At 40.7% G+C, this 15,882-nt stretch overlaps 2 protein-coding genes across 7 annotated transcripts in view; one reads left to right on the plus strand and one right to left on the minus strand.

Annotated features, from left to right (window-relative positions):
- mical2a (microtubule associated monooxygenase, calponin and LIM domain containing 2a) overlaps window positions 1-11,508 on the minus strand; it is a 34,869-nt gene extending 23,361 nt beyond the window's left edge. For 4 of the 6 annotated variants that reach the window (XM_058089282.1, XM_058089281.1, XM_058089279.1 and 1 more), the window contains exons 1-2: window positions 10,959-11,508; window positions 330-702 (exon numbers count right to left, since the gene is read on the minus strand). In XM_058089282.1, the coding sequence (XP_057945265.1) occupies window positions 330-593 (264 nt within the window). In that variant the 5' untranslated portion in view covers window positions 594-702; window positions 10,959-11,508. The remainder of the gene's footprint in view (window positions 1-329; window positions 703-10,958) is intronic. The other 2 variants (XM_058089280.1, XM_058089283.1) reach the window with 2 other exon arrangements.
- Window positions 11,509-12,146: 638 nt separating this feature from the next.
- On the plus strand, window positions 12,147-15,322 carry dkk3a (dickkopf WNT signaling pathway inhibitor 3a). Its single transcript, XM_058089144.1, has 6 exons — window positions 12,147-12,425; window positions 12,517-12,576; window positions 13,136-13,228; window positions 13,789-13,933; window positions 14,021-14,156; window positions 14,488-15,322. Exons 1-6 carry the CDS (start codon window positions 12,159-12,161, stop codon window positions 14,573-14,575), a joined length of 789 nt encoding a protein of 262 aa, XP_057945127.1. The 5' UTR covers window positions 12,147-12,158; the 3' UTR covers window positions 14,576-15,322.
- Window positions 15,323-15,882: the final 560 nt, after the last annotated feature.

Raw genomic sequence — 15,882 nt, forward strand, 5'->3', positions numbered from 1 at the left:
GCATCCACACTTCCTGTGCCAGTTGTGACCTCAATGCCATGGAAGAAACCCCACCCACATACTGTAACCTACAGTATGTAGTCCACTGATGAACACTAGCGGTGAACCACTATAATCCAGCTCAAACATGCCGATTTTAATGAACACATTAGAGACGTGACATCACAGACACAGCTAATAAAACGTAACGCTGTCACTTTATAGGGGGCTGAGATGATAGAAGACAAGTTTGTGAGGTTTATAGGTTAAGACTACTCTTAGGGCAGGGCAGGAAGAAAAATCAACCATATGACCTCACAAAAACACTTCCCTAACCTACTTCCTCCTACCTTGGTGCCAGCACATGCTTGACCTTTGTTGTACTCCTTGTGGGACATCCTCTTGTCCAGCTTGCTCCATAGTGCCTTCGCCTTCCAGGAGGTAACATTGGCCTTCAGACTGCAGTAGAAGGTGCTGTGGTCGGCGGGGTCCAGGTCCAGCTGTCTGCATAGGACATTGAAGGCCTGTAGCGTTCCCTTACAGGTGGAGGCCTGGATGAAGTCCTCAAAGAGCTTCCCCGCATTGTTGTCCCTCTCCTCCTCCGTCTCTCCCATCTCTCCAAGACTGCGGCAGATGCTGGGGTGTGCCGAGGCTCGTGCTTCTTGCAAGCGCTCTGCCAGATGTGGCTACACCCTCTGCTCGGCCCGCAACATCATGCCTGGTCTGAGGAGGCAAGACACAGACTGATGTCATCTTGTGGTGAAGGATAGAGAGACGCCTTCATTACATTACTTCACTGAGGGTGACCATATTTGGTATTTTTTTTATTTTAAAATGCATGGGTTTTATGTCATAAATGGCTTATTTACTCCGATTATGTGTACTAAATTGGGTAATACGAGTGTAAAGGTGATTATAGGGGTGTTAGTTCATGTCTACGGGGCTCCAATAATGTTAAAACTCATTTAAAAAGGTCATAAACAGGTTGTCTAGGCTGTGAAAATATTAGTATTTTTTATCAAATTTATAAATAAAGACTCCTTTTATATGGAAATTCACATATCACAGTTAGGCCTGAAACCAATTAACATTGATAAACAAGGGATTACCGTATTTAAATGGCTTGGGTTTCACTTACAGAGAGTACTTAACCCTAGTTGTTGTTTCCCCTGTTCATCCAATGTTTGTTACATGATCAGTCAGCAAGCCTTTGATAACATTACATATTGGGATGGTGCTGGCCGCACGGTGGTGAGTGGTTAGCATGTAGGCCACACAGTCAGGAGATCGAGGAGTTTGCACGTTCTCCTTGTGCGTACTCCCAAAAACATGCATGTTAGATTAATTAGCCAAATTGTCAATAGGTGTGTGAATGATTGTTTGTCTATATGTGCCCTGCCATTGACTGGCGACCAATCCAGGGTGTATCCTGCCTCTCACCCAAAGTCAGCTGGGGTAGGCTCCAGCATACCCGCAACCCTAATGAGGATAAGCGCTTCAGAAAATGGATGGTGCTGCAATGAAGGATGAAGCGATAATGAAAACAGACACTGTGACAACATGGGGCACCTCCAAAAACTTCCAACAAGGTTTTCTGATTTTCTAGGTACATTCATGATAACATGGAATATTTAAGAGTATTTTGTCATATATTTTGCTCCTTTTAAACATTGCCAGAACTTCCAGCTCCGATATGTATGTAGTGTTACGCTTTAGTAGTCGCCTGAGGCGTTATGACGCACTGCGGTTGAGTGTGTGTGGTGAAGGTAGTTGCTAGCCAGTGTGGTGTGCCAAGGTGTCAAAATCGGAATCAGACTCAGCTTTCGTCACCATGTTTTTTTTTACCACACTAGATGGTGGAGACTAAGAACCTGATGGAGTCCACTGTAAAGTACAGATACTTAAATAGATTAGATTAATTTTTCTGGGCGGCACGGCGGTCGAGTGGTTAGCGCACCGACCTCACAGCTAGGAGACAAGGGTTCAATTCCAATTCCCTCGGCCATCTCTGTTTGGAGTTTGCATGTTCTCCCCGTGCATGCTTGGGTTTTCTCCGGGTACTCCGGTTTCCTCCCACATTCCAAAAACATGCTAGGTTAATTGGCGACTCCAAATTATCCATAGGTATGAATGTGAGTGTGAATGGTGGTTTGTCTATATGTGCCCTGTGATTGGCTGGCGACCAGTCCAGGGTGTACCCCGCCTCTCGCCCGAAGACAGCTGGGATAGGCTCCAGCACCCCCCGCGACCCTCGTAAGGAAAAGCGGTAGAAAATGAATGAATTTAATTTTTCTCAATAGTATTGGTCCTGTCTTTTTATCTGTTTTTATATCTTTAGAATGCACAGACAAGAGATAATGTGTTCACGTCTCACATAAGGATTGTGTATTATGGGCAAAAGTTTTCCTTTAAATGTCTCCTTTGCTTCTGGAGTCTTATGTAATAGGCATCAGTTACTTAAAGTAAATGGTGTTGACACTTGTTCTGATCCAGTGTGGAGAAACCATGCATATAAAAGTGAATTCCCCCCACCCCAAACACATTAGCAAGGTTTTAAAATGTTAGAATGTAGTTGTGTGCTCCCAGCAAATCAACCATCAAGTGTTTTGAACATTATGCCAATAAATCGGCGCCAGACCTCCACGACGTTAAAAGTGTCCAATGTGTGCATTCCCAAAAGGTGAAGGAACAGAACCACTTCTGTGATGTTTGAATCCTTTGATATTTCAATCTACTATGGAGGGACATGGGCGGGTCCGCAGGGAGGCCAGGCTGGCTGTGCGGGACACCGACACCCCCACTTCCTTCCCAAAGTAATCCCCTATTACTGCCACGCCTCGCCCTAGGCTTCAGGTGGCAGTGAAATGAAACTGTTTATAGAGCACTTTCAAGCCACGCCCCGACACGCACGGCACAGCGAAACCTTAGCAGCTACATTCAACGACAAAGCCTACCTCATAGAATTATACTATTGTCCTACTGGACCTCTCCAGCCCCAAACAAGACCTTTCACCTCTCACAGCATACATTCAGACACAGCGAGACCACATTCCTCGACCACGTGCCTCAACCAGCTTTGATCTGCTCCATCAGCAGGAGTGTGACCCCCTACTGTCCCCACAATATCACTCATGTGTAATCTTTTCAACTCTGCTCACTTTTATACTTGTAAATAAACTGTAAATTGATTTAGTTCTCAATTTGCAAAAACTCAAAAACTCACAGGAGCAAAAAAAACAAAAAAAAAAGGACACAAATGAGTGAAACAATGAAAATCTACCATTTTAGTATCGCCACAGCCAAGTCAAAGCACTTGCTCACGCTAGACTGTCTGAAACAGCGTGAACTTCCACCATCTCCACCGTATGCTGACAGCATGGAAAAGTCACTTGCGGGCAGACACAGCGAGGCCGCAGCACGGCTGTAAAAATACGACTTAATGACAGACGAAGGAGAGAGAATACACACGTAGACATACAAACCATACATCACAGATTGAGCGTGAAATGCTCCACAGCAACGGCAAATGTTCTACAAAGTAGATTTTAATGACACCCTCGCGGGTCTGACCTCAGATCAGTTAGAAAGTGAATAGTAAGACTCAAGAATTTACTTTATTGCAATGGGATTGTCACAGTAAACATACTGTGGTATGATTATTATTACGTAATATAGTAGCTAAATAAGGTTATACCAATGTGGTTAGAGAGTGTATAGTTCAGTACACAATGCGTCTGCAGAAATGCAAAAACATGGCACATAACAGAGCCAGCTGCTTCCAATGGAATGTCAAGAATGTACCTGTTACACCTGTACTGCTATAAGGAAGGAATATAGACGAAACATGTGCTCCTTGGTGAATCACCACCTTATCGTGGTGGAGGGAGTTTGAGTTCCTGAGTGTTCCTAGGATGTTGTCTGGAGCTATTATGTCCCTGGTAGGGTCTCCCAAGGCAAACAAAATAATACATTTAATAATAAAATTAATTAATAATGAATTAAACAGACCATTTGGGTCGGAAACGGGAAATCAATGGAAACACTGCACAAAGAGGTGCAGAATCTGGAAGATCTCGAAAGGTTATTGTGTGTAGCTGCTCTATAGGAGTCAGAAAATGAGCACAATAGGTACTCTTTAAAAGTCAAATTCATTAATTTTCTACTGCTTTTCTACCGGGAGCCTATCCCAGCTGTCTTTGGGCGAGAGGCGGGGTACACCCTGGACTGGTCGCCAGCCAATCACAGGGCACATATTGACAAACAACCATTCACACTCACATTCATACTTTTTGGGAATGTGGGAGGAAACCGGAGTACCCGGAGAAAACTCACGCATGCACGGGGAGAACATGCAAACTCCACACAGAGATGGCCGAGGGTGAAATTGAACCCTGGTCTCCTAGCTGTGAGGTCTGCGCGCTAACCACTCGACCGCCGTGCCACCCCCAAATGAAGAGCTTTTTATTTGAAATAACTTTTGAACTTAAAAGACAAATAAGTATCCCCCTACACACACTTTCAATGTTCAGTAAAATGTGCCTATCTTAAAAAATATGTATGCTGACTAAAATCTTACATAATGCCTTAACAGCACATGAAAAATTTGACTTGCCAAAATTTAATTTCATCAACAATATCTGCTTCCTGGGGTTTCTGCTGCTATCAATACCATGTCTACAGTACTTTAACAGGTGGCATGCTCATAAGACATACTGTAGCCCACAACACAACTCACTTATATAATCCGTAACACTTCTTTTCCCAAATACAGGACTTTGGGGCGGCATTCAGACATTGAAATGAAATTTAAAGATTTTTTAGAATGAGAAATTACAATACCAGGGTAAAAGAGTAGACATAATTACCCAACAATCTGACTTAGTGGTTATGGAGTTGAGCAGATTTTGACTATCAGAGCACCCCTCACATACGCAAATATAATCAACACAAACTTTGAATGCTGGAAACCAAAGGAGACGACACAGACCTGATAATCAAGTGAAAAAACAGTGACGCAATAATCCTGGGAGTACAATAGGAAGCTGACAGCACAAAGGAAAACATTGGGAGTGCTGGGAAACACATGCACACAAACACACGCACACTGCAGCCAGCCAGCCAGCCAGCCAGCCACCAAACATAATTACAGAGGAGGCCAAAGAAAACCAGGAAGGAACCATCCGTTTGCTCTGATAAGCCCGCCTCTTGTGAATTTTAGGCCTGGCGTGCACTGCCCATCACTGTGGAAGTTCTCACCTCATAACTCTCAACAGGATGAACGTGTTACAGAAATGACATGACAAACACTAATGAGCAAAGAAGAACATCTCAAACAAGGTGCAGCTGGTACAGCGCTGACAAAAATTACACACACTCAGTTGACTTTTGAGCCCTCCGATACTCAAGCATCTTGGATATCATATCATCCACCATATTGTCTTGCTGGAACAATAGTAAATGATAGCTGAAACTCGTCACCTTTTCCGTCAGTACAAACTAGAAATGCAAACGTTCAACAAACCAAAGCCAATAACCAGGTCACCTCAGATGACTCCATAAACTGACAATGGCTCATTGGCTTTTTTCTTGTTTTGGCAGTTGCTAAATGTGCATTTTTTACAATAATTATTATGGGTGGATTTGTATAAATAAGATTAATACTATAATAACAATGACTACAGTGGAGTCACTTTTCATGATTATTCCGTTACAAAAGGTCACACAAAAACCAAAACTTACAGAAACCGAAGAAAATGTTCCCATAGAAACTAACATAAATGCAAGTAAACTGTACCAGACATCCAAAAATATTAACATAAAATACATTTTATCGAGATGAAAGAAAGGAGACAAATAGAGGTTATTCATTATTCTGTTACCTTCTGTGAACACGGAAATAACCCACATACACACAAATATAGTAAAGATGATGAAAGTATTCCGTAGCCAGAATCTGTCTATAGTGTCCCAACTCTTAAAAAGACACTATAAATTCTTAACCAACATGTAGATGCTTTGTTTTGGCACTTGATTCCACCAACTAGTTTGTTAGACATATTTTTAGCAATCATTTTCATTGAATTCTATAAAATGTAAAATTATGAAATGTATATATACTAAAACCGAGGTTCCGCTGAGTGTTTGCTGAGGATTTTTGCAGTTTAACAATCCAGTGAAAAACAGAAGGGGCAAAGTTTAGCAACACACAGCATTTGACTCGCTGACAAAAGCTTTGGCCGGTAGAGTACTAACAAGTCTGACCTTTCACCTTAGCTGCATTGGAGGTCCACAAAAGTCATCTTACTCTGAGCAATAATCCCTGAAAGAACATGCAGTCAACATGTACTAACCTAACTTTTGACCTCATCTACTTCAGGCCATTTTGATCTTTCATTTCAGTCTCTGAAAGCTTCAAGAAGCTTGTTTGAACATGTCTGACCTTTGACTTTAGCTTGGTCAGACATTCTAAACAATAATCCCTGGAAGTTTAAAGTGGATTTCGAGCTACAGACTAACATTAGCATGCGGGCCGCGGGCCAAATGTGGCCCGCAGGACACTAGTTTGAGGCCCCCGCCTTGATATGAAAGTTTAATTTTATTGCAGCCCGTGCAAGTTTGATATGGATGCTGTATGGTATCATGTACCCTGAAAAAATTATTACGTTTGATTAATGTTCATGTTAAAGTGTAAATAACTTAATAGTTATCCTCCCTATCCGTGTGAAAGTGGTAAGTTTTTGGCTATTTAAGTTTAAAGGAAATAACTTGAAGGCTACCGTTTAGGTCGCTAGCTCTCTAGTTTGCGAGTTAGCATGTGTCTCAAGACCCTGCAGTTGCGCAATATGTTGCAAATAAAAAAAAAGTATCAATGTGACTATAGTCGTTTTGTCATGTCTACAGGGCTCTAATAATTCTTTGGTAATTTTAATCTGAAAAAATAATTTGTATACCCACCAACTATATGTGGTTTCTTAAGTTTTTATCATTTGCCGTTTTATTATTATTATTATATTTATTTATTACTGATTGATTGATTTTCTTTATTCTTGATTTATTTATTTTTCATCTTATTTTGTGCAGAAAAATAAAAATTAAGATATTTGAGAACAGTGGAATGTTTTATCAGAGCTTTTATTGTAGAAAATCGGAACCAAAGCACTGAAAAAGTTTGTATATTTTTCTGTTTTTAATAAATGCGTTATTTTTTTTTTTTTTAAACCTGATGCGGCCCAGCCTTGCCCAGACCCTAGCTCTAGTGGCCCCCAGGTAAATTGAGTTTGAGACCCCTGCTGTAGTATAATGACAATATGGTCAAAGTCAAAGTGCCAGTAAAAATCTAAACTACCTTACAGGCAGCCAAATATAGACCGTTTATTGTCACTCAACAATGAGTTGAGGCAGGCTCAGAATAGATTGGTCTTATGTTGCAACTCTTGAACTGTAAAAGATATCAACAAGAGAGCCTGGACACATGACACAAACAGTGGACAAAGTATAACTTGCGGCAACAAAAACACTAATTCCCCTCAATAAAATATTACATTTAGGTGAATGGTGATTTGTCTATATGTGACATGTGATCGCCTCTCGCACAAAGTCAAATGAGATAGGCCCCAGCATACCCACACACCCGAATAAAGGTTTGTTTATGTTGTTGTTGTCATTGTAATTGTTGCTGTTCTTGTCTCTCTTTTTGTATTGTCCCCCTATTGTCCATGTACTCCCAACTCTGTTTTCTTTTTTCTTCTTTTCTATCACCTCCTGCTCCAGTAGTTGTATTCCTCAGACACCTCTCATCCTAAGTCTTCCCACTGAAAATGTTTCCTGTCCCGGTCACAACTAAGGAGGGGAGACACCTCTTTAAAATTCCATCTTAGTGACTGTAAAACACGAGAAAAAAACATCTAGAGGCCATGTGGACTCAGACGACTGTCTAATTCCGTCTGGCCCATTATGTTGTACACAAGTCAATTTCTGTGACCTACAGCGAGGAAGGAAGGAGAAGGTTGCCAACACCTCCCTGGCAGCAACTCCCTCACTGTCACTTTATTGGACCGCATAAAACACGTGCTTAATTTGCAACCGCATGACGTGTGTATTTAATAATCACATTTTATGATTAATTTACTTAATCCTGATTGATGCTAGTAAAAATGACATAACAGGGCAAGTGGTTCCGAGTCGAAAGTTTCACTTGACTTTGTAAATGTAAATGTTGGCATACATGTAAATGTCAGATGAATAGTGTTGTTAGAGTAGTTTCCAGTTCTACGAGTTCTTCGTGGTCTTGTGAATGTCACATACATTAATAGCGCTCCAGGCAAAGTGTGAAAAAGAGGGAGAATGTAAATCAGAGTATCACCAGTAATCACCGTGGATGTTCAGAACATACGCCCTGCAGCCATTTGGCAGAAATATTCGGTTAAATAATAGCAGAGGTCTGATATAATAACATTTAATGGGCCCTAACTTTAGAGCAACTCTTCTGAATGAACTCAAAGGGAAATTCCATAAATATTGCGGTAGCAGCTGAGCGGTTATGGACACAGAAGTTGATCATCTCCAGGAGTAAATCATAAGGGCCACCACACAACGTTTGGATTCCAACACTTGTGTTGTGGAATGAATTTAACAGACGATAGAAGCTTGGCAGTGAACAGAAAGTAAGACGTTTGAGAAAGCAATACGTTGCTCAACACATCGCGTATCGTCCTGCATAACATGTGAGTCATTCCTGACAGTAAATGTGCTCACACTGTGAAGTCATACCATATCTTATCATGTTAAAAAAAGCATCTCAAACATTTAAGCAGGGGTGGTGTAATGGGACATTCTTCTACTTTACTTGGTTAAAAATGCTTTACAATATGCAGATAAGGATTTCCTTTGATTGTACTGTGGGTATTTTTTGTAAGCTAACATCTGAGGTTTAATATGCTTTAATATATCACCCTGTAACTTTAAGATGCTTAGGTAAATCACCACAAAATTTAGTACACACCTTTAAGCGACTGATAAGCACGTGTCTGAAAAATCTGAGCAAGATTGGTTAAAGAAAATAGGGCCCAAAACCCTCAATTCTTCAGCATTTTTCCTGACCATGCAAGTTCTGTTGTGATTTATTATGGGTCAAAGGTCAGCTGAATGAATATTGGACAATCTGGTGTCCAACAGTGCTCTGTCCACAAAACAGCTGTTTGTGAAGTAGCGGAGGTAGAGGAGCAGTGACCATGAGGTAGGTCTTTAGCTCCACAGAAAATGAAACATCCTATTGCTGCCTTATTCCTGTTCAGATACACAAGATTACACACATAGATTTGTCATAGATTTTCCCTTCCGGACCACGTACCATAAAACGGGGTTATAAGGGACAGTGGGAAAATGTTTTTTGAATGATTTGTTTTTTGAATGCAGAATTTCATTTAAAAAATTTTCCCCAAAATTGTCCCTTGTTACCCCAAAAATTACCCCGCCGTCCCTTATAACCCCGTTTTACGGTACGTCGGACTGTATTTCTGGGACTGCGACCCAACGTATCATTGGCACAAGGCGGCTCAATGTGCTTTCCTGCCGAGAGTTGCATCCGGCATCAAATTCTACTTTCCATGCAAACAGTAACTTTATTAGGAGGAAGTAGATAATTTCAATTTCAAAACACATGAGGATGAAAATGTTTCTAAACATCCACTCTCATTGTGTTGCTTGTGCTATTATTTACACCACATAGTGGCGCTATTATTAAACTCCATCATTTGGCCCCATAAATTGGATTGACTTTAAGTCAAGTTTCACACTGCTCAATACACAAGATTATTTGTTTATAACTAAATAAGTTTATAACTAAATTTGAAACACTTATATGCTAAGACTATGTTAAACAGCCATAGCATTTCAGTATGTGGAATCAAACTATGGAATGGATTGAGTAAGGAACTCAAACAATGCACAACGATGAGCCAATTCAAGAAACAATACAAGCAGTTAATATTTGCTAAATACAAGGATGAAGAGTCTTGCCATTTTTTTTAAACGACAAACTACTGAGGAGTGAACATGGATTTCCGAAAGCTGTGATATGAAAAATCCACAAGATCTCATGGAAAGTTCTTGTATACTTTACCGATCACAAGATTTTGGATCGGCATAAAAATAAATCCAGTGGTGAATTAAAATCACGCCAACCTAATGATATGGCACTTACATATCATTCATTCATTCATTTTCTACCGCTTTTTCCTCACGAGGGTCGCGGGGGGTGCTGGAGCCTATCCCAGCTGTCTTCGGGCGTAAGGCGGGGTACACCCTGGACTGGTCGCCAGCCAATCACAGGGCAACTTACATATCATGTTGAACCAAAACATATACATACATAAGGATAAAAAGTCACAACTGTAGGATAAGGCCCATTGAATAAACAACGGATGAAGAATACCATGTTTTTCTGCATGTAGTCCTTAGGGAAAAAGTCCCTATGCATCACTTTATATATGACAGCAGCAAATATGACAAATATTACTGTTTTGGCAAGATGCCCTTAGATTTCTAGCTTCCACATACTTTTGTGGAAGTTACAAAACAGCCCCAACGCACTGTAAAAGGATCAGTTGCTGAAATTTGACCTGTATTTCCTCGCAGAGAAAACATTAACAAGCAGTCACTCAATGTACAGTGAGTGAGCTGACACAGCCGCCTTTCAACACCACACCTTTCTTTGTGCCAACACCACCACCAAAAGACTGGCTGGCCCAGAGCTGCTACTGGGCAGATGTATGGAAAAGGCAGAAATCATGACATTTTGTAGACAGGTGCTGTGGGATTTCAAGCAAAAAACATTCCAAAAGTTGAAAAAAAGCTACATAAAGGTGGCATCAAGAGATAAAACACAGGATGTATAAGTGCAGGTAACATTTGCTCTTATCAGGGAGCCAGCAGAGATGCTTTACCTTAAAAAAAATACCATAAAACTACTTCCTACTTACTTCAAAGCCAATGCAGTGGAGGTGTTTTCATTCCATGACTTTTCCACAACTTTAACAACACGTTAGATACTATCAAATGAAATAAGTCACTCACATGTCCAGCACTAAAATACACTTCCGTCACAGGTTCTGCCTGGTGGGTGACTGACTGCTGGACGTCAGCCGGTGTGAGAGGGCGGTGCTCGGACGTGGACACATCCCACAGCTGCTGCCTCTGCCCCGGCTGCTGTCAATCCGCAGGAGGAGACACGGATATCTCCAGCTTGTTCTTTTTTTTTCTCTCACCACCACGCCTTCCTTCGTAGTGCAGATGACTTTCTTTTAAATTACAATTTCATCCGCACCTGAATGTCTTTGAATGCATCATCATGCTAGCATAAGTACATAAAGGAAGCCACTGTGATTCAGATTTAAAGTAGTCTTACTTTCATTTCGCACATGGCGCCAGGTGTCTTTTATGAACACCTTTTAGACGATACGTAACACATTCCCAACATTTCAGTAGCTGTAAAAACACACGGAAGAAAAGCAAATAGCTTCCATGTAGTGATCCAAATTTAAAACTGCAGCCTCGGCTAATTTAACCACCGCCTAGTGGTCAGGTTGGAGAACTACAGCCTTGTCTCGTCACATTCGTTGTACCCTCTTGTGGCCATATGATGATAGTACAACTATGAAACATTTTCGTGACAATAACATCATAAAAGAATGTAAGGTTTCGACTATAATCGTCACATTTACATTACGAATGAATCAATTATGAGTCGTACTGACGTAAACAGCCATAAATGAGATCAATGACATCAAAAAGCCTCGAAAAATACGTCTTATTAGAGATCTTGCATTGGATCTGATTGTGCAGGTGTACCTAATGAAGTGTCTGTTGAACATTCTATTCTATCCAGTATCCGATTATTGTCTGCTTTTATAGGTAGAAAAGTTAACATAATTGAGCAGCAAGTGAAACATGAGGAAAAAAACAACATTTTATTGTTCAGGACGAACTGCATTTAGGGTATCCTACGATGTTATGTGTTTTTTTTAGCTCGTGTAGCAATATTATGGTGTCTAACAAAATTAATTAAAATAAAAACGACTTTTTTTCTATTGAAAAATGCCAATGTGTTGGTGAAAAAAAGTTAACAAAATTCACTATATTAAGTTTCCCATTCATTTTAACAGGAAGTGTCACCATGCGCCATGATGGTGTCATTTGACGCAGAGCCCCGCCTTCCTCGCCAGTGCAGCAGCAGCAGCAGCGCGATGATGATGATGATGATGAAGATGCTGACTGCAACCGTCCCCACGCTGCTACTTTTAACCCTCCTAACTCCTTCCAATGGCATCCTCCCTGATATAGTGGACTCAGGAATTAGCCACATCCTGGATAATTCCATCCCAGAAGATCCCATATTGATGCAGGTGGAGAAACAGGACCAGGATGAGCAGCTCATGTTTGGGCAGCAAGTAGGAACATGACACAGCAGATGTTATGATACTGTATATATAAATAATATAGTTTTTGGATGTCTTATGATGATGCCCTACTTTCATTCAGGAGACAACCATTTCTACGACGACTGTACAATTCACCGAGCTGGACAATCATATTAACACTGTGAGTACTTCATGTTCACTGCTACAACTTTAGCTACACCTGTACAATATATACTGTAAAAAGACCCACTAAAAGAATACATAATAAGGTCAGCGAGGTAATCATTTGGCAACGTGTTTATTATAGTGTTTGTTTTTTTGCAGTGGTGTACAAATATACTACTTCTCATATGCTTTGTTAATCCAAATATAAGACTCCATAGAAAAGACAGGTCGTCTTATACTTAAGATGGAGAGAGTCACACAGCAAACCAGCAGGTGGTTCCGAACTATAGAGCCCCCAAGTGGACACGAGGTGAAAAATGATAAAATGGTTAAAAAAAACAAGGAAAGCATGTGAAACTTTTTGCGAGAGAACACAAAAGTTTTGCGTTGTCTCGCAAAACTTTGTGAGGCTACAGGACGCACTTTCGGTCATTGCTTGCCTCAATAAGGACTCAATAATGAGTAGCTGGTTGTTATAATGTCATCTTTTAAATGTGAAGATACAACAAGTCAGATTTTGGAGCCCTAAACTGTAGAGACTGTCCAACTTGAAGGTAAATGTTCCCGTATTATAGGGCTGTGTCACCACTGAGGATTGTGGGAAGGGGAGGTACTGTCTTTTGGAGAAAGACAACTCCAGGTGTCAGGCTTGCAAAGGCATTGATGTGGTGAGTTTCCTTTTCTCACATATACATATTATATAATATAGTATTTGGTCCACCCTCGACCATCTCTGTGTGGAGTTTGCATGTTCACCCCGTGCATGCGTGGGTTTTCTCCGGGTACTCCGGTTTCCTCCCACATTCCAAAAACATGCTAGGTTAATTGGCGACTCCAAATTGTCCATAGGTATGAATGTGAGTGTGAATGGTTGTTTGTCTATATGTACCCTGTGATTGGCTGGCGACCAGTCCAGGGTGTACCCCGCCTCACGCCCGAAGACAGCTGGGATAGGCTCCAGCAACCCCCGCGACCCTCGTGAGGAAAAGTGGTAGAAAATGAATGAATGAAAAGTTTGTCAGTCTATTTGTGCTTTTACTTCAGGTTGTGTTGAAATGAGCTGGACAGTAAAGGTGCAGACAGTCCCCATACTCTATATATGACACAAGGACAAGACCACTGTATAAGGATACCATAATGATGTGTCAGGAATGTGCACTGTTATAATTAGCTGAAGTATTAATGACTAACACAAGTAAAATGTATTGATTCTTGTGTGTTACTGCAGCCTTGCACTAAAGATGAGGAGTGCTGCAACACTGAGTTGTGTGTTTGGGGTCAGTGTAGTCCAAATGCAACCAAAGGACAAGCAGGCTGTACGTGCCAGCATCAGGGCGACTGCAGCCAGGACCTCTGCTGTGCCTTTCACACAGGTGATGTTCAGTCAGTCAAGGTCTTCATCAATCCTAGTGCAGCATAGGAGTGTATTATTACAAGTATAACAGTGCATGTATATTTAGCCCTGCTCTTCCCGGTCTGCTCTGCTATGCCGATTGAACGGGAGCGTTGTGTTCCTGCCTACAAAAAACTGATAGACGATAAAGCACCCAGGAAACACTGTCCCTGTGCAGGGGATCTCCACTGTCAGCATCTGGGGTGAGTACCCATCCATTTGTACTGTTCAAACACCCCCACATGTTGGGAGTTTGACCAAAATGTTTTAAGTTCAAGCCAACATCATGCAGGGTGTTGATTTTTTCCTGTGATTCCGACACAGAATGCTCTCAGTAAAGGGAAGATGGAAAGTGTAAGGATAACTATAGAACTCCAACTCCAAATTATTGTTAGAATTATTGTTAGAAAGGCATATCTTAAAGATATGCCCAAGACAAATGGTCCCTCTTTTTCAAAGCTGTCTGAAAAATACAAATTATCAGAAAGATTCTTCTATGCTTGTTTGGAATGATTAAAAACTCTGTCCCGACAGGCGCGGGTCCATGTGTCTTAAAGAAGTCGACTCAGTTGAAGAGGACCTGACAGACAGCCTTTACTCATCCATAGACTATATCCTTTAAATGCTAAATTCATATTGCATTATTCTCATTTCCTGTTTGCAAACCTATCCCTGAAAAAACATAGCATGACATGTAGACAACAACACAACTAACAAGTTGTACATGCTTACCTGAGGTTTAGAGGTCTGTGACTGCCAACAGGAAGTTGATGACTGGCCTGGGGGGGGGCTCATTGTACACTCAGTCAGGTCCATTGGGGGCATGTAACCCCACTACGACTATGCACTCAGCTTTATGCACTGTAGGAGCAATGAATATGTATTGCACAAGTAAAAGTTGTACAATTTCAATGACTGTTGGCTGTTATTTTCTGTCTTTAGTTCTATCCAGTGACCAAATGTCTTGGTTTCATAGGACATTTCCACATCCAGCATGAGAGAACTCTGCAGTATATGATGTACAGTGGTATGAAAAAGTATCTGAACCTTTTGGAATTTCTCACATTTCTGCATAAAATCACCATCAAATGTGATCTGATCTTTGTCATTTATAGGTTTTCATATTTTAATGAGGATAGCATGCAAACAATGACTGAAGGGGGAGGAATAAGTAACTGAACCATCATATTTAATATTTTGTGCCCCCCTTTGGCAGTAATAACTTCAACCAGACGCTTCCTGTTGCTGCAGATCAGTCAGTCTGGCACATCAATCAGGACTAATCATGGCCCATTCTTCTTTACAAAACTGTTCAGTTACTTATTCCTCCCCCTTCTGTCATTGTTTACATGTTATCCTCATTAAAATATGAAAGCCTATAAATGTTTGTGTTGTTTTAGTTAAAGCAGACACTGTTTTTTCATCTGTGTGATTTTGACAAAGATCAGATCACATTTGATGGTGATTTTATGCAGAAATGTGAGAAATTCCAAAAGGTTCAGATACTTTTTCATACCACTGTAATCCCTGAGGCTGACATGCAGGTGTTTTGCCAAAAAGACAAAGAAAAATGTGCAAAAAGTTTATCTTCTGACTCTCGCCGATATGTCATCTGGTAAAATTAATAGCATCTGTATTGGAAATTTTAAAGCATCGTTGAGTAAACTTTATGTATCACTCGAGTGAGTGTCCTGGTTTTCGTTAATCAAAATATGGTGACTCTACATATTTACCATGTATAGACCTACACCTGCATAATTGAATGAGATCCAACACAAGAGCCGCATTAAAAACAATTACAAATCAAAAATAATACTTCAACATACTGAGGTACTGCTATACATATACATTGAAAGTTAATTTAAACCATCTCAGGGGGATTGTATTGTAATTAAATTGAAAAAAAGTCATCCAAATCGGAAAGAAAAA

Source organism: Doryrhamphus excisus, chromosome 12 (assembly GCF_030265055.1).
Source record: "Doryrhamphus excisus isolate RoL2022-K1 chromosome 12, RoL_Dexc_1.0, whole genome shotgun sequence".
NCBI lineage: Eukaryota > Metazoa > Chordata > Actinopteri > Syngnathiformes > Syngnathidae > Doryrhamphus > Doryrhamphus excisus.

Coding starts and splice junctions, on each gene's coding strand:
- dkk3a (XM_058089144.1), top strand. CDS start 12,159: ATGATGGTGTCATTTGACGCAGAGCCCCGCCTTCCTCGCCAGTGCAGC. Junction 12,577..13,135: donor TGGACAATCATATTAACACT/GTGAGTACTTCA, acceptor CCCGTATTATAG/GGCTGTGTCACCACTGAGGA. Junction 13,934..14,020: donor CTGCTGTGCCTTTCACACAG/GTGATGTTCAGT, acceptor ATGTATATTTAG/CCCTGCTCTTCCCGGTCTGC.